The 17,826-nt window shown below is 49.0% G+C and overlaps 1 protein-coding gene across 4 annotated transcripts; it reads left to right on the forward strand.

The window, feature by feature from the left end:
• The first annotated feature begins 1,451 nt into the window (after positions 1-1,451).
• DNAJB13 (DnaJ heat shock protein family (Hsp40) member B13) lies at positions 1,452-17,442 on the forward strand. 4 transcript variants are annotated; one of them, XM_050930891.1, is made up of 8 exons: positions 1,452-1,531; positions 1,891-1,994; positions 3,002-3,163; positions 7,443-7,600; positions 8,756-8,869; positions 11,745-11,858; positions 16,247-16,323; positions 17,232-17,442. In XM_050930891.1, exons 1-8 carry the CDS (start codon positions 1,464-1,466, stop codon positions 17,383-17,385), a joined length of 951 nt encoding a protein of 316 aa, XP_050786848.1. In that variant the 5' UTR covers positions 1,452-1,463; the 3' UTR covers positions 17,386-17,442. The 4 variants fall into 4 exon arrangements, with proteins under 4 accessions (XP_050786848.1, XP_050786860.1, XP_050786854.1 ...); XM_050930903.1 differs by lacking the exon at positions 11,745-11,858; XM_050930897.1 differs by lacking the exon at positions 8,756-8,869.
• The last annotated feature ends 384 nt before the right edge of the window (positions 17,443-17,826 follow it).

Below are 17,826 nucleotides of genomic sequence, written 5' to 3' on the forward strand. Positions count from 1 at the left end.
TCAGATCTCCACTTGAGTGAAATATATATGTTCTTGTGCAGTTTAAAAATATATCCAGTTGTAGTTGTAGCCATTGTAGTGAAGGCCACATTAAAATTCCACCAGATTTTGTTAAATCAGTAATTACGTAGCTCTTATAGTATGGTGAACAGCATCTTTTTGTCATAGGATTTCAAATAATAGTGGCAGACTGCCATTTTCATCTTAAATGTTAAGTCTAAGGGACAAATGTTCAGTCCTGTCAACTCTGATCTACCTCCACAATTTGTGTGCGGGTGTTTGTAAATTCCTGTTCTATCACATGGTATCAAAGAGTGAACAGTAGGCTAAGATTCATGAACTCCAGAGATCTAATGCAGCTCTTCCACTGACTCACTGGGTGACCTTGGGTAAATCACTTTTAATCTCCCAATGCCTGGTTTCCCTATTTGTAAAAGGGAGTGATACACAGCTACCTTATAGCCAATCAAAATTGTCATAAGAATTTAGCCCACATACAAAATCTGCTTTCCCACCTTCTACTTCTCCTGAAAAACTGCTAAAAAAACCACCAGACCCAGTAGAATTTTTGATGGCCGAGTTAATGTGTAAAGTACTCTGAAGACAAGTAACCATTCACTCTTAAATAACTAACAGGGTGCATGCTGTAGTGTCAGTGAGCACTTAGGAATATAGGATTATTTTATCAGAATGCAACAAAGCCCCATCCAATCCAGTGCACCTGTAAGATTTTTGTCCTCCCTCCCTCCCACTGATATATTTGAAAATGAAATACCATCATGCCCCAATACTGCTAATGTGCATGATGGCACAGTGTGTGCTGAGCTGGGCATGTTGGTAAATGAATGCACACCAGGAACTGTGCTCAGTGCCCTGTGGCCTCACTCCTGGTGCAAGGAATACCCTACAGCATAGACATTCACACATCTACTTCAGTAGGCCAGGAGTTTGGGAGGGCTCATTGGTGAAGGCTCTACAGAAGAAATGGTTGGGGGAAGAGGGGAAGTGAGACAAGAGAAGTGGGCCCTATGTGGAAGGGGCATGGTGGAGGTAGGGTTGCCAGCCCTCCAGGATTGTCCTGGACTCTCCAGGAATTCAAGATTAATTTTAAAATGAAAGACTGTCATGTGATGAAACCTCCAGGAATTGGTCCAAAGAACAGTGGCAACCCTGGGCAGAGGAAAGGGTGGGGGAAGGAGGGGGGTCAGAGCTGCTGGGGAGTGGGAGGTTCCCAAACCATACTGTGCCAGCTAGGCCACTGCCCCAGGAGCTGGGGGGTGTGCACAAGCCCGCTGTGGGTAAGTCTCTTAGCCCCCTCCCCAAACGCACCCACACTTTGGGCCCTGGTGGGGGAGGGAGGGACCTGTAGTCCGGAAGTGACAGCTGGTGCGGGGGGGGCCAAAGAACTACAACTCCCAGAATGCCGCGCGGGGCGGCGTCCTTAGCAACGGGCGAGCGGCGCCATGGGGCAGGATTACTACGCGGTGCTGGAGCTGTACCGCACCGCCAAGGACGCCGACATCAAACAAGCGTGAGCGGGGGTGGGGCGCGCCCGCCGGGCCATGGGTCCCCCGAACAGCCCTGCCCTGCCCAGGGGGCACCTCCGCCCCGGGCCCGTCGGTGTCGGGCGGGGGGTGAGCGAGCCCCTCTGCTATAGCTGGTTCCCATCCCGTGTCAAGGCCGCACGCATCTGCTATTGGTGCTCAGAGTGCGCGCACGTGTCCATCTGGCTGGTGTCTCTGGGCTCTGTGCCTGGGTCCCTCTGCACCACCCCTCCCTGCTGCTCCATGGGTTGGGAGCTTAAACCTTTGAAAAAGCGCTTCAGGCTGCATGTCAGCACGGGATCTAACTGCGCCCACCTTGGGGCTGGACCTCCCTTCTCTTTTGCAGCTACCGGAAACTAGCCTTGAAGAACCATCCTTTGAAAAATAAAGAACCTTGGGCGCCGGATAAATTCAGGCAGCTCGCAGAAGCCTACGAAGTGTTAAGTGATCGTAAGTAGGAACACATTTCTCTTCCCACAGATACACTGTGCAGTTCAGGGATAAGGTCTGGAAAGTCAAATCCAAGTACAGAGGGTACTTTCTGCAGGGGGATGTGTAGGCTGGTTTCTCTTCCCCCCCCACCCCCGAAGCCCTGCTTTACCGCGTTATATCCGAATTCATGGTATGTCAGGTCGTATTATGTTGGGGTAGAGGTGTAGTTAGAAATAAATATGGCCAAATAAGATAAGAAGAAAACCCTGAAGAAAGAGGCCCAGTCATTAATCTTGTCTTGACTGGGGCAGAAGACATTGTTCAGCCCTTGCTGCTTTATCTGTTCTTAGCTCAGGTCCAACACTACCTGTTTATTACAGTGTATAAAAAAGCAAAGTTTTCTAGGGGTTTTTGTCAGAGCTTTTCCTAACCCCTCTGGAGCCACACTGTGATGGCAAGGTACCGCCCAGGTACCTGATCTTGTTGTGAGCATGTTGACCAGTGCTTGTAACTGTGTTGGCATTGGGATATAGAACATAGGCATGTATATGCTCATGTTTGTATTTTGGATGTAACAAACACCAAGTGGCCTTTGGGACTAATAAAGGAATCCTTGTGTGGAAACTGAGTCGTGGGAAACCTGAATGAGCTTATTAGGAAAATGATTTGTAACAGGCTACTCTATGGTTTCCATTCTGTATATTGGATGACTGGCTGGGTAGGGACAGGAGGGCATCAGCTGCCTTCCCCTGGATCACTCAATGTATCACCTTCCCAGCTGGAAGGGCGAACCTTTGAGATTGCTTCTAAGTATGAGACTCCTATAGATAGTTGCTACCACACTGATGCAATAGCATCCTTTCTGCTACTTCAGACTTTCTTACGGCAAGGAGAATGCTTAATGACAGCTTTGGGTGACAGATCCCAGGATCAAGCAAAGACCTGGGTCTAGAACTATATACTTTCATCTGACACACAAATGATCAAAGCATATGCACATCTACTGATACCTCTTTCTTCCTTAGCTGTGAAGAGGGGCATCTATGATAAATTTGGAGAAGAGGGTCTGAAAGGAGGGATCCCCCTGGAATTTGAGAGTGAAAACCCCTGGTCTGTTGGCTATGTGTTTCACGGCAATGCTGAGAAAGTCTTCAAGGAGTTCTTTGGAGGTGATAATCCCTTTGCTGGTAGGTATTTCCTGTGATGCTTCATGTTGTGTTTTTATGGTGATTGCCCCAAGCATAGTCTCTTCAACAGAACCAACCCTATGGCTGGCAGGAAATAGGTTAAAGTTTTGTACAGTCATCTGGAAGCCAGATCCTGCCTTTGCCACTGTCAGGCCTCGGAACCCCAATTTGAGGGTTGTTTCTCCTGCAATTGGCCTTGGTTTACCTGACCCGTCACCCCACCCCATGTCTCCATGGGAGCATTGCTGGGCAGTGCTTTAAACCACACACATGGGACAGAACAGTCACTTTAGGCTGGGCTTGTAGCGTCTTCCCCTAAGCCTGGCACTTTCTCCTCTTGAAAATCCCCTGACTCAAATAATGGCAACTGCACCAGAACCTGGAGACCCAAAGAGCAGGCAGCCTCCACTGAGATTTTTATGCCATGCTGCAGTCAGCCACTAGGTGGTGCTGAAGTGTGCTACAACCTGCCTCCTCTATTTCTCCAGAGACTGGGACCATCAGCACTGTTCCTAGCACCAGTTTACTCTGGACCCGTGTCCTTGGATATGTGGGAGCATGTTGTGCTCTGAGTGGAGCTCAGAGCACTCACGAGATCTGATTGAAAGGTTTCTTCCTAATCTGGCCTCTTGGTGAATTTACACTCTGTTTGGGGAGAACACAGGATCAAGTCCCAAAGAACTTACAACAAACTGCCATGTTGGAAACAAGAAGGATGTTGTGAGGGACAGCGCAACCAGGCAACCTAGGTTCTATTCCCTAGTCTGCCACTGACTCACTTGGCAGCCATGGACAAGTTACTTAACTTCTTTATGGCTCAGTTTCTCTGTCTGTAAAACGGGGTTAATAATTATTAGTGTGCCACCTCATAGCGGGGTTGAGAGACTTACTTCATAAATGTCTTCAGTCCTTGGATGGAAGTGGAAGGCACTAGAGGAGAGCAAAGTCCAATTATTGATTTTAGAGCTTAGGGGGTAGAATGGAAACTTCTAATGTTTGTTTATAAGGTCTTTGAGCGCATCAGGCAGGCAGGACTAACTGTTAAGGCCAAAAAGTGTCAAATAGGCCAAAACAGAGTGACTTACCTGGGGCACCAGGTGGGTCGAGAAACCATAAACCCCCTACAGGCCAAGGTGGATGCTATCCAAAAGTGGCCTGTCCCACGGTCCAAGAAGCAGGTCCAATCCTTCTTAGGCTTGGCCGGATACTACAGGCGATTTGTACCACACTACAGCCAAATCGCTGCCCCACTGACCGACCTGACCAAAAAGACCCAGCCAAATGCAGTTAAGTGCACTGATGAGTGTCAAAAGGCCTTTACCCAACTTAAGGCGACGCTCATGTCGGACCCTGTGCTCAGGGCCCCGGATTTTGACAAGCCATTCCTAGTAACCACAGATGCATCTCAGCGTGGTATAGGAGCAGTGCTCATGCAGGAAGCAACAGATCACAACTTCCATCCTGTCGTGTTTCTCAGTAAGAAACTGTCTGAGAGGGAAAGTCACTGGTCAGTCAGTGAAAAGGAATGCTATGCCATTGTGTACGCCCTGGAAAAGCTACGCCCATATGTTTGGGGACGGCGGTTCCAACTACAAACTGACCATGCTGCACTAAAGTGGCTTCATACTGCCAAGGGGAACAACAAGAAACTTCTTCGTTGGAGTTTAGCTCTCCAAGATTTTGATTTTGAAATTCAACACATCACAGGAGCTTCTAACAAAGTAGCTGATGCACTCTCCCGTGAGAGTTTCCCAGAATTCAGTAGTTAAAAAGTGTTCTTAAAATGTAGAATTCTGTTAGTTATATACTTAGGAGTATATGTAAAGGTGTATGTGTTGTATTAATCTGTTTATTTTCAAGTTCTAGAAGGAAATCGCCGCCAGTGAGCTTCCCCACTGTCTGCAATTTGGGGGGCGTGTCATAAACAGATAGCTAAGGGTTAATGTCTCTTTCACCTGAAGCACCTGACCAGAGGACCAATCAGGAAACCGGATTTTTTCAACTTTGGGTGGAGGGATTTGAGTGTCTAAGGTCTTTTGTTTTCTGCCTGCCTGCTTGCTCTGAGCTTTGGAGAAGTAGTTCTATTTTCTAGTCTTCTGTTTCCAAGTGTAAGGACAAAAAAATCAGATAGTAAGTTATATGGTTTCTTTTCTTTGGTATTTGCATGAATATAAGTGCTGAAGTGCTTTGATTTGTATTCTTTTTGAATAAGGCTGTTTATTCAATATTCTTTTAAGCAATTGCCCTGTGTTGTATCATCTTTATACAGAGAGAACATTTGTACTTATTTTTCTTTCTTTTTATATAAAGCTTTCTTTTAAGACCTGTTGGAGTTTTTCTTTACTTCAGGGAAATTGAGTCTGTACTCACCAGGGAATTGGTGGGAGGAAGGAATCGGGGAGATCTGTGTGTTGGATTGCTAGCCTGATGTTGCATTCCCTCTGGGGGAATAGGAAAGTACTTTTTGTTTCCAGGATTGGGAACAGAGAGGGAGATTCACTCTGTTTGGATTCACAGAGCTTGTGTCTGTGTATCTCTCCAGGAGCACCTGGAGGGGGGAAGGGAAAAAGGATTATTTCCCTTTGTTGTGAGACTCAAGGGATTTGGGTCTTGGGGTCCCCAGGGAAGGTTTTTCAGGGGGACCAGAGTGCCCCAAAACACTCTAATTTTTTGGGTGGTGGCAGCAGGTACCAGGTCCAAGCTGGTAACTAAGCTTGGAGGTTTTCATGCTAACCCCCATATTTTGGACGCTAAGGTCCAAATCTGGGACTAAGGTTATTACAATGTCTGGTTAAGAAAAGGGTGTGTGGGGGGGGTATAAAAGTCTCTCAAACAAAGGTAGTGACAACAACTTCAGGGATTCTTGGAGGAAAGCAGGAATTCCTTTAGCATGGTAATAAACATGTAATAAATAAATAATAATTCATGCTTGTCATGGTCAGAACATTTTGCAAACATTCACAAAGTTATCCCAGCTGGTAGAGTGGTGAGATCACCCCCATTTTCCAAATGGAGAAACTGAGGCACAGGGAGGCCATTTTGGACATTGCCAAACAGCGTCAGTGTCTTGGAATTCTTCATTTGCTGGGTGGCTGATGTGAGCCACCTTGATCCTGATTTTGAGAGGTACCGAGCACCCACAACAGCAGTTGAAATCAGGAAGAACCAGGCAGGGGGAAGGTTTGTGAGTGCCATGTTCAGCCCAGCATGTTATTGAAAACCTGAGACACTTCTGACCTAAGTGACTTGCCAAGGACAGAGAGGGGCGTTAGTGTCAGAGCTGGGACTAGAACTCAGGAATGCCTGGCTCCCAGACCTATGCTCAGGCCACTAGCTTATGCTACTCTCAGCTGATGGTATGATTGTATCTAACCTTTTTCTTTGTCACTGAACATAAGAAAGGCCATACTGAGTCAGACCAGTGGTCCATTTAGCCCAGTATCCTGTCATCTGACAGTGGCGAATGCCAGAACTTCCAAGGGAATGAACCAAACAGGGCAATCAAGTGACCCATTCCCTGTCATCCAGTCCCAGGCTCTGGCAGTCAGAGGCTTAGGGATACCCAGAGCATGGGGTTGCATCTATGACCATCTTGGCTAATAGAACTGATGGACCTATCCCCCAGTAACTTCTCTAGTTCTTTTTTGAACCCAGTTATAGTTTTGGCCTTCACAATACCCCCGGAAAAGAGTTCTATGGGTTGGCTGTCCAATTGTGTGAAGAAGTATTTCCTTTTGTTTGTTTTAAACCTGCTACCTATTAATTTCATTGGGTGATCCATGGTTCGAGTGTTATGTGAAGGGGTAAATAACACTTCCTTATTCACTTTCTCTACACCAGTCATGATTGTATAGACCTGTGTCAGATCCCCCTTTAATCATCTCTTTTCCAAGCTGACCAGTCCCAGCCTGTTTAATCTGTCCTCATATAAAAGCTGTTCCATCCCCCTCATCATTTTTGTTGTCCTTCTCTGTCCCTTTTCCTTTTCTGATGCATCTTTTTTGAGATGGGGGCGACCAAAACTGCACACAGAATTCAAGATGCGGGCGCACCATGGATTTATATAGAGGCATTACGATATTTACTGTTTTATTATCTGTCCCTTTCCTAATTGTTCCTACTATTCTGTTCGTTCTTTTGACCGCTGCTGCACATGGAGGGGATGTTTTCGGAGAGCTAAGCCCGATGACCCCCGGCTCTCTCTCTTGAGCGGTAGCAGCTAATTTAGACGTCATCATTTTATGTGCACAGCTGGGATTCTGTTTTTCGATATGCGCAGAGTTCTTCGCCCCAGATGGATCTGAGGTGAACACGGCATTCGGGGGACTGCGGGGAAAAGGGGTGGCGAAGCAGGACCCGCCAGTTGAGCGAGATCTCTACCTATCACTGGAGGACCTGTTCTACGGATGCACCAAGAAAATTAAGATTTCTCGCAGGGTAAGGAAAGATGGGGCCTGAATGAGAAGGGGCGAGACATGAGCCCGAATCGGTGGTGTTAGGAACGGGACGGCTGCCCGAAGGGAGCCTGTCATGGAAGAGCTGTTCTTTCCCATTGGGCTGGGTTTTATGTTTCGCTCAGAGGGCACTGGAAGTTTCTCTGAAATCAGTGCATGTGACTGATCACTATATTCTGTGATAGCATCTCCGAGTCCCAGCCGATGGGGAATGGACAGGTGGGGAGTAGCCTGCTCCAGGCAGTGGGACAGTGCGGTTGAGAAGAGCTGGGTGGGGTGAAAGTGCATGGCCCCAACCCCACTCCATCTCCATGGCAAAGGTGCTCCTGTGGCTGTGCAAAGAGCAGCCAGGGATCCATCCCTGCTCCTGCAGCGGCCCCTCTTTCATAGCCAGCCACAGCAGCAGCTCACGTGTGCGGTATAGAGGAACAAGTTCAGGCAGGACCCCGGCAGCCAAAGTTTCCGTGCTCTCTCTGGTGCCGTGGGACCCCGCCCCGCTGCTGGAGCACAGGAGGCCCCTTACACAGCACTGAGCAGGGTGCAGGAAAAGCTTGGGCTTCTGTAGCGTTAACATCACATGTTTGGGTCTCTTTGCCTGCCTTGATCTTAGCTATGTGGCCTCTGCCGTCTACAGGGCTCTGATGCCCCGGATGGGTTGTGCTGGCACTCAGACTGCCTTGGAATGAACAAAAACCAATTCCCAAACAGTAAGCCAAATATATAGGTCCAGTGTCCCCATTGCTACCCCACTAAAGTCAGAGGGAAATTAAATGCAAATGTTAACCTCCCTGGCAGACTCCCGTGAAGTAGCACAGGGGTAACTGGGAGCTGCTTTCGTCTCCAAGTGGCCTGATTTTCCATCCCATTGTTACCTCTGTGTGTTTTGCCCCTTTCCCTGCCCTTTGTGTGTCATGGGGCCCAATCTTGGTTGGTCCCTAGGCACTACTGTAGTAGCCGTGATCTGCAGAGCTACCTGGGCACAGAAGTGCTGCAATTCAAGCCAGAACTGATTTTGTTTCCTAAAGACAGTTGCCCACAAGGCTGGTGCAGTATCACTGGCATCCTAGCCAATCAAATGCCCAGGTCTCCTAGATACAGACCAGACCCCACTGCCCCACTCAGCTGTTTCAAACCCTAGGTGATGAACGAAGACGGTCACACGTCCACCATCAGAGATAAGATCTTAACGATTGATGTGCAGCCCGGGTGGAAGCAGGGCACCAGGATTACCTTTCAGAAAGAAGGCGACCAGGTAAGTTACGGAGAGACTGTCACATGGCAAGATTTCACCAGTACTGATGGACTCATTCATTGTTTGCTGTAGTGGGATCTTGTGTTTCTGTTGCACCTTCCAGCTGAAGATCTCAAAGCCCTTGATGGACGCTAATCAACAAGCCACACAAAACATGCCTGAGTAGTTGTGCATATTTTAAGATGAGGCACAGAGGGGCTAAGGGGAGATTTTCTACATTGCCTAAGGGCTTAAGGAGCACAAGTCTTAGCTCTAACACGGACTCCTGCTATGGCCTTGAGCAAATCACATAACTTCCGTGCCTCAGTTTCCCCATCTGATAACCCTTCACTTGCACTGCACAGTTAACTCGCGATTAACTCAAAAATATCATCGTGATTAAAAAAATTAATTGTGATTAATCGCACTGTTAAACAACAGAATACCAATTGAAATGTATGAAATATTTTGGATGTTTTTCTACGTTTTCAAATATATGGATTTCAGTTACAACACAGAATATGAAGCGTACAGTGCTCACTTTATATCATTTTTATTACAAGTATTTACACTGTAAAAATGATAAACAAAAGAAATAATATTTTTCAGTTCACCTCATACAAGTACTGTAGTGTGATCTCTTTATTGTGAAAGTGCAAGTTACAAATGTAGACTTTCTTTTGTTACATAACTGGACTCAAAAACAAAACAATATAAAACTTTAGAGCCTACAAGTCCACTCAGTCCTACTTCTTGTTCAGCCAGTCGCTAAGACGAACAAGTTTATTTACATTTACGGGCGATATTGCTGCCTGCTTCCTGTTTACAATATCAACTGAAAGTGAGAACAGATGTTCGCATGGCACTTCTGTAGCCTGCGTTGCAAGGTATTTACGCGCCAGATATGCTAAACATTTTTATGTCCCTTCATGCTTCAGCTACCATTCCAGAGGACTTGCTTCCTTGCTGATGATGCTCATTAAAAAAAATGAGTTAATTAAATTTGTGACTGAACTCCTTGTGTGTCTCCTGCTCTGTTTTACCCGCATTCTGCCATATATTTCATGTTGCAGCAGTCTCTAATGATGACCCAGCATATGTCGTTTGTTTTAAGAACACTTTCACTGCAGATTTGACAAAACGTAAAGAAGGTGCCAATGTGAGATTTCTAAAGATAGCTACAGCACTCGACCCAAGGTTTAAGAATCTAAAGTGCCTTCCAAAATCTGAGAGGGATGAGATGTGGAGCATGCTTTCAAAAGTCTTAAAAGAACAACACTCAGATGCAAAAACTACAGAACCCAAACCACCAAAAAAGAAATGAACCTTCTGTTGGTGGCATCTGATTCAGATCATGAAAATGGACATGCGTCGGTCCGCACTGCTTTGGATCGTTATTGAGCAGAACCCGTCATCAGCATGGACGCATGTCCTCTGGAACAGTGGTTGACGCATGAAGGGACATATGAATCTTTAACGCATCAGGCATGTAAATATCTTGCGATTCTGGCTACAACAGTGCCATGAGAATGCCTGTTCTCACTTTCAGGTGACATTGTAAGCAAGGAGGAGGCAGCAGCATCTCCTGCAAATGTAAACAAACTTGTTTGTCTGAGTGATTGGCTGAACAAGAAGTAGGACTGAGTGGACTTGCAGGTTCTGAAGTTTTACATTGTTTTATTTTTGAATGCAGTTATTTTTTGGTACATAATTCTACATTTGTAAGTTCAGCTTTCATGATAAAGAGATTGCACTACAGTACTTGTATGAGGTGAACTGAAAAATACCATTTCTTTTGTTTTGTACAGTGCAAATATTTGTAATAAAAATAAATATAAAGTGAGCACTGTACACTTTGTATTCTATGTTGTAATTAAAATCAACATATTTGAAAATGTAGAAAACATCCAAAAATATTTAAATAAATGGTATTCTATTATTGTTTAACACCGCGATTATTCATGAGTAATTTTAAACGCTTGACAGCCCTAGTTTTTTTTCTATTTGTTTTTACCACAAGAATCCTAGGAATGTCAAATCTGGTCTAGCAAGAGGACTCGCTGAAGGGGTCAGTGGGGATTTTCTTAACCTTTAATTGAGAGGGAAGTATTAGTCATAGAATTTAAGGCAGGTAGAGACCACCAGATTGTCTAGTCTGACCTCCTGAATCGCACAGGCCACCAATATCCCCCAATACCCACGCGCTAACCCAACAACTGAAATAAGACCAAAGTATTCCAGCCCACTGGACTAAACTAGGATGTGCCACAGGCAGAGAAGAGGAGGGACCGAGGTGCACTAGAGCCCGAGCAATTGCGGGGAATTGATTAAATGAAATAATCCCAGCAAGTGACCCGCATACCACACTGCAGAGGAAGGTGAAAAAAACCCAAAGTCATTGCCAATCTGACCTGGGGGAAAATTATTTCCCGATCCCACATATGCCAATTAGACCCTGAGCATGTGAGCAAGAACCAGCCAGCGGAGAACTTGGGGCTTTAACAAAGACAGCATTTGTCCCAAATGTGTGTCAGATGTTTGGGTTTAAAAGGCATGAATAGAAACAAAGAAAAAGCCTTTTAAACAATCTGATTAAAATCCTTTCCCATTCTCAGTTGCTGAGGTTTCACTTCCTTGGAATTGTGATGTCATGACCTTATTACTTCTATCTTCCAGGAAAAACAGCGTGCTAAGAACCTGAGCATCCAGTGTAAAGGCAATCAGGGAAAAAATATTTTGTTAAAAAAAAAACAACAAAAAAAACCACTTCCCAGGCCTTTTGGAAATATCAGAAAAAAGAGGGGAGGCAAAGAAAGACCTGATTATCTTTCCCTGTAAACAGTCCGTGTCTCTGTTAGACACTGACTCATTTCCTGGTTTATTTCTTGTAACTTAGGGCCCGAACATTATCCCAGCTGATATTATCTTCATTGTACGAGAGAAACTCCACCCAAGGTTTAAAAGGGAGGATGACAACCTGCTCTATGTAGCCACCATCCCCCTGGGGAAGGTAAGGATGTTGATGATTTCACTAGGAAGGTGGTAAAGCACTGGAATGAGTTACCTAGGGAGGTGGTGGAATCTCCTTCCTTAGAAGTTTTTAAGGTCAGGCTTGGCAAAGCCCTGGCTGGGATGATTTAGTTGGGGATTGGTCCTGCTTTGAGCAGGGGGTTGGACTAGAGAACCTCCTGAGGTCCCTTCCAACCCTGATATTCTATGATTCGGGGTCTGATCCAACTTGCATGCAGGAAAAGGAAGAGATGCACACTCATTTCAGTGGAGTTGGATGGTATCTTCTCCTTTCTTACCTTCCCAAAAGACAGCGAGGTTTTGCAGAATGATGACAAACTGCACTGGAGTGAAGGAATCACCAGTTTCTAATTGGGCCAAACAGAGTCTGGGCCAGCCAGTCAGACTGCTGGGAGGCTGCCTATTATTTATCATCTTAATCCCCAATATTGGTGGATTAGCTGTTCTTGAATTGGCTGACTTCATCATTGATCATTCAGGTGAGAACAGAAGAGCCAGGGGCCTGATTTTAATGCCTTTGAGGTGCGGAATTTTGCATCTGTAGATGCTACCATCATGCCAGCAAATGCACCTACTTATCCCTCTGTGCACACAGTTACCTAGTGCATGTCTGTCTGTGCGCTTAGACATACCCCGTCATGGTAACGGCACATGTCAGTTAGATGTGCAGTGAGGGTGACCAGATGTCCCAATAAAATCAGGACTGTCCTGATATTTAGTTGTTTGTCCCACGTCCCAACAGATGTATGGTCGGGATGCCATTTGTCCCGATGTTTTGGCTTGGGGCTGGAGGAGTACAGTGGTGAGTGCTCACCTGGGGTCCCGGTGGTGCTTATTTGGTCAGCTCCCAGGAAATGGCAGGCAGCAGGACCCTGCAGCTCCTAGGCACAGGGGCGGCCAGGGGGTTCTCTGCATGCTGCCCCTACCACAAGCGCTGGCTCCATTGTGGCCAATGGGAGCTGCGGGCGCAGCAGCGGGGGTGCAGACCCCCACCCCCCAGCTGCCCCTGACCCTGGGGAGCTGCGTGCTACTCATGCCTCCAAGTAGGTCCTGCCCCCACAGCTTCCAGCCAATGGAGCTAGTGCTTGTGCAGGCACAGCAGGTGGAGTGGAGACCCTGCTGGCCACCGCTGACCTTAGGAGCCAGAGGAACCTGCCAGGTGTTTCCCAGTGGGTGGGAACCATCCCCCAGGTAAGCGGCTTGCAGCGGGGCTGCAAGCGGGAGCCAGGGTCATGTGCTTGTGGCGGGGGCCGGGGCCACGCGCCCCCAACCTGCAGCAGGGCGGGGTGGGGGCCATGAGCCCCTAACCCGTGGAAGGGTTGCAGGTGGAGGCAGGGCCCTGCACCCCTGACCTGTGGCGGTGCTGTGCCCAGAGCTGGGGCAGTGCACACCCAACCCACAGCTTCCTCAGGCTTTGTATCCCCTTCCCTCATGGCTCCAGTGGGGTGGGGTGAGCCTGTGGCTGCCCCCTCCATGTGTCCTGCTATTTTGTTCTTGTCATCCGGTCACCCTGTGTGCAATCACACGTCTCAACTGTATGAAAAACTGGTCCCAATAATTCAACATCTCCAATGTTTTTTATTTATTTAGTGCCCCAGAGTGTGCTAGGCTCTTTTCACAACAAAGACTTGGTCTTTGTCCTAAGACGGAGGTGGGCCAACTACAGCCCTGTGGGCCATATCCGGCCTGCGGGACCATCCTGCCCAGCCCTTGAGCTCCCGGCTGGAGAGGCTAGCCCCTGGCCCCTCCCCTGCTTTCCCCCCTTCCCTGCAGCCTCAACTCACTGTGCCGCCAGTGCTCCGGCCCACCGCTCCTGCCGGGCAGCGCAGCAGCATGGCTGGCTCTGGCAGGGCTGTGAGCTCCTGCTGCCCTGAGCGGCATGGTAAGGGGGCGGGAAATCGGGGAGTTGAATAAGGGGCATGGGGTCCCGGGGGCAGTCAGGGGACAGGGGGCAGTTGGATGGGGTGGAGGTTCTGGGGGTAGTGATCAGGGGATGGGGAGCAGGGGGGGTTGGATGGGGTGGAGGTTCTGGAGGGGGCAGTCAGGGGAAAGAGAGCACGGGCCAGGGATAGGTATGGGAATCCCAAGGGGCCTGTCAGGGGGAGGGGGGTGTGGATAGGGGTTGGGGCAGTCAGGGAATGGGAAGACTGAGGGAGTTGGCTAGACGTGGGAGTCCCGGGCGGATGGGGGGGGGGGCTGTCAGGGGCAGGGGTGTGGATAGGGGTCGAGGCAGTCAGGGAACAGGGAGCAGGGGGGGTTAGCTAGGCATTGGAGTCCCAGGGGGGGCTTTCAGGGGGCGAGGGTGTGGATGGGGTCGGGGCAGTCAGGGAGCAGGGAGCAGGTGGTGGTTGGATGGGGCAGAGGTTCGGGGGGAGGTCAGGGGAAAGGGAGCAGGGATAGGTGTGGGAGTCCCAGGGGGTCTGTCAGGGGGCAGGGGTGTGGATAGGGGGTTGGGGCAGTCAGGGGATGGGGAGACAGGGGGGTTGGCTAGGCAAGGGAGTCCCTGGGGGGGCTGTGGACAGGGATCCAGGCAGTCAGGAGACAGGGAGAAGGGGGGTTGGATAGGGGGTGAGGTCCTGGGGAGTGGTTAGGGGCGAGGGTGTGGATGAGGTTGGGGCAGTCAGGGGACAGGAGGGGTTGGATGGGGCGGAGGTTCAGGGAAAGGTCAGGGGAAAGGGAGCAGGGGAGAGGGATAGGCGTGGGAGTCCTGGGCGGCCTGTCAGGGGCAGGGGTGTGGATAGGGATTGGGGCAGTCAGGGGACGGGGGGGTTGGATAGGAGGTGAGGTCCTGGGGAGCGGTTAGGGGCGGTCGGTCCCAGGAACGGGCAGTCAGGGGACAAGGAGCAGGTGGGGTTGGATTGTTGGGTGGGAAGTGGGAGGGGCAGTTAGGGGGCAAGGGCCAGGCTGTTTGGGGAGGCACAGACTTCTCTACAGTTTTGCAACTCTGATGTGGCCCTCGGGCCAAAAAGTTTGCCCACCCCTGTCCTAAGAGCCAACAATCACATTGATTATCTATTTATTGCTAATGCCTTTGCTTCTGAATTGGCACTGCCCACACCAACCCGAAACAGGGCAGCTTACCAGTTTTGCAATGTCATACATAGTAGATGGAAGGAGAATTCCTTCATGACCCCTTCCATTGTCCATTCATGCCCTGACGCATGGTCTTAGGTGACCCTGATCTGCACTGACTATACGATTACGGGTGGTGGTATTGGTCATAATGTTACCCAGCTCTCTTAAAAATCCAGTTACAATGTCCTATGGATTGGTCAGTCTGCAACAAGCCAGAACAACCACACAAGGAGCAACTGTAATTCTACTGCACTGCCAAGCAATATGAGGAAACTGGTCCTTACAGCTAAAAGTCCACTCACGCTTTTAGGTGCTAGAGTTAGCTCAGACATTAACTATAATTTTTCCAAAAAGTTCCTTATTGAAAATCTCCACTGCTAGGTAGTCTTGAACGTGATGTTCACTGGACCAGGACTCAGGAGCTTTGGGTTCTGTTCCCAGCCCTGCCACTGGTTTGTTGGGTGATCTTGAGTAAGTCACTTCACTGCTCTGTGCCTCAGTTTTCCATCTGTAAAATGGAGAGAATGACACTGCCCTTCTTTGTCAAGTGCTTTGAGAACTACAGCTGAAAAGCCCAGTGGAGGAGCTAGGGATTATTGTTAAGTCACAATGCTCTGTTCTTAAGGGCTCCACATTTGGTCTGGCCCCTGCACCCTTTGTGAAAAGCGTGTCCCTTCGTGCATTGCATTCCTCACCAGGCCTTTGACGGACAATGGCCTCACTACTCTCATCTCCTTCCTCAGCAAAGGCGAGCGATTTTGAAATATCTTCAGCTTCTCTCCCCCTTGCTCACATGGATGGACTCATGGGTACTTTGCCCCTCTTCACACCAGACCCTCTGCTCTGGTCGAGAGGTGTCACAATGCAGCTCGAGGGAGGGGGTGTGCAAAGGGGTGTTAAGCCCCACAGTTTTGGGTGGATTGTGGCTCGAGCTGACCCCCCCGCAGCATAATGTAGAGCAGCTTGGGGGCTGCACAAATCGCTGGAGGCAACCTGGGATTGCAGCAGAGCCTCAGCCCCACACCCCTTTTCTCTGGCAGTTGGACAGCTAGGCACATGTGGCAGAGGAGCCAGGATGCTGGCTGTGCACGGCCCAAACTCAGAAGATTCCCTCGCTGCTGGGCTGATCCTCTTGTGCCTGGAGGAATACTCGGGTGTAAAGGCCTCTTTGGAGTAGCATTACCCAGGCTTCCATGTATCACAAATTATTTCTGCCTGTGCCTGTTATTTGGAGTAACGGAATGACAGGATCGATGAACATCTTCGCTCATTGCCTCGCTCTGTCTTTTGCAGGCTTTGATTGGCTGCACAGTGGATGTGAGAACCCTGGATGACAGGCTGCTTAATATTCCCATCAATGACATAGTCCAGTAAGTGCCGGAGCAGAAATAGCCGCTAATGCAATCAGCAAGGCAAACTGCCCTGCGTGCCCAGTGTCTGGCAAGGGTCTGCCCTCGCACGGGAAGGTGAACTGCTCACTAGTGATTCGGGATGCTCAAAGGGAAGCAGCTCGAGACTGTCTGAGGGCAGGAGCTCAGGGCTTTCTGGGAATCAGGCACCCAAATCATGAGTCGCTTTTGAAAGTGTTGGCCTGACTGTAAAAATGGCCCCTTCAAACCCAGCAGTTGTGCTTGTCCTGTGCCTGCAGAGTGACATCTACTTACATCACAACCACCCCCGGGGAGTTAGTGTTTTTTACTCCTGCCAGCCCGGCAGAGCCCACACAGCTCCAGTGCGGTGCCGTGGCTCATTAACAGCACTGTGAGCTCAGTTCTGATGGCAGAGCTGAATCCTCTCCCACACTGGGGCCCAGACACCTCCACTGCAGGCAGCTGCACAAACCCCTTGCACTGGTGTCACTTGGGGTAGACTTTGACTTTGCAGAACTGCTCTGCCCAATGGCAGTGCCTGAGCCAGAGTGAACCTAGCTGCCCTTTCAGCTCCCAGGGCAGCCGTTAGAAAATCCAGTCAGGAGTCACTGAGACAGAGAGAAGAGAGAGCCCAGAAGCCCATTTTTAGCATCATGTTTCAGAGAACAGCACTTTACAGAAATGGTTACGTGTTTTTCCAAGCGACGTCTGTCCCCCCTAGCAGCTCGTTAGGGCCATCTCCTGCCCTTGCAGGGAGCCGCACTGATGCACCCAGAGGCACAATTTGCTCCTTAATAAGCTTATCCTTCCCCTGTGCTCCAGCCAGCCCAGCTAGGTGTGTTCTCAATGCAGCCTGAGGGAGGTTACTCCTGTACCCTCCTGCATAACACTTGCCTTTGCTTTTCTAGCCCCAAGTACTTCAAAATCGTGCCAGGGGAAGGGATGCCTCTGCCCAGCAACCCCACGCGCAAAGGGGATCTCGTCATGTATTTTGATATCTGCTTTCCCGAAAGGCTCACACCAGCCAAAAAGCAGCTCCTGAGACAAGCACTCCTGACTTAAGGATGCTGTGAATTCAGCTCCCTGGGACCCAGGGGAATAAAGCTTTCTCGCTCTTGATACAGATTGTTATTGGAGGTATAAATGGCTCCCCCACTGATTGGTGTCCTTGAAACAGTCCCTTTAATGACTGCAGAGAAGGGCAATGAAAGCAGCAGCTGGGGTTAGTGACAAAACTGAGCTCCATACTGGTTAAAGCTCAGCAGTACTTTTTATAGCAGCAGGGACCACTGCTGTCCTGGTCCCATTAAACTCCTCCCTGCATTTCAAGTGGAGGCTGATGGTCTTCACATCCAGTCCTAAACTGCAGTTTGTAGCTCCTGTTCCACCCCAGAGGTGGCTGCAGATACTGAATAGTTAGTACTGCTGCTTGAAGGGGAAAGTAACACTTAATGGAGACAATGCTGTTTTGCTGGGGCTCAGGCCAAAACTGGGGGGAGGGGG

The sequence above is a fragment of the Gopherus flavomarginatus genome, chromosome 1, assembly GCF_025201925.1.
Source record: "Gopherus flavomarginatus isolate rGopFla2 chromosome 1, rGopFla2.mat.asm, whole genome shotgun sequence".
Lineage (NCBI taxonomy): Eukaryota > Metazoa > Chordata > Testudines > Testudinidae > Gopherus > Gopherus flavomarginatus.

Bases quoted from the DNA above. Each gene is read 5' to 3' on its own strand.
- DNAJB13 (XM_050930891.1), top strand. From the start codon at position 1,464: ATGGGGCAGGATTACTACGCGGTGCTGGAGCTGTACCGCACCGCCAAG. The intron at 7,601-8,755 runs GTAAGGAAAGAT...TTCAAACCCTAG, and splicing joins AAATTAAGATTTCTCGCAGG to GTGATGAACGAAGACGGTCA. The intron at 8,870-11,744 runs GTAAGTTACGGA...CTTGTAACTTAG, and splicing joins TTCAGAAAGAAGGCGACCAG to GGCCCGAACATTATCCCAGC.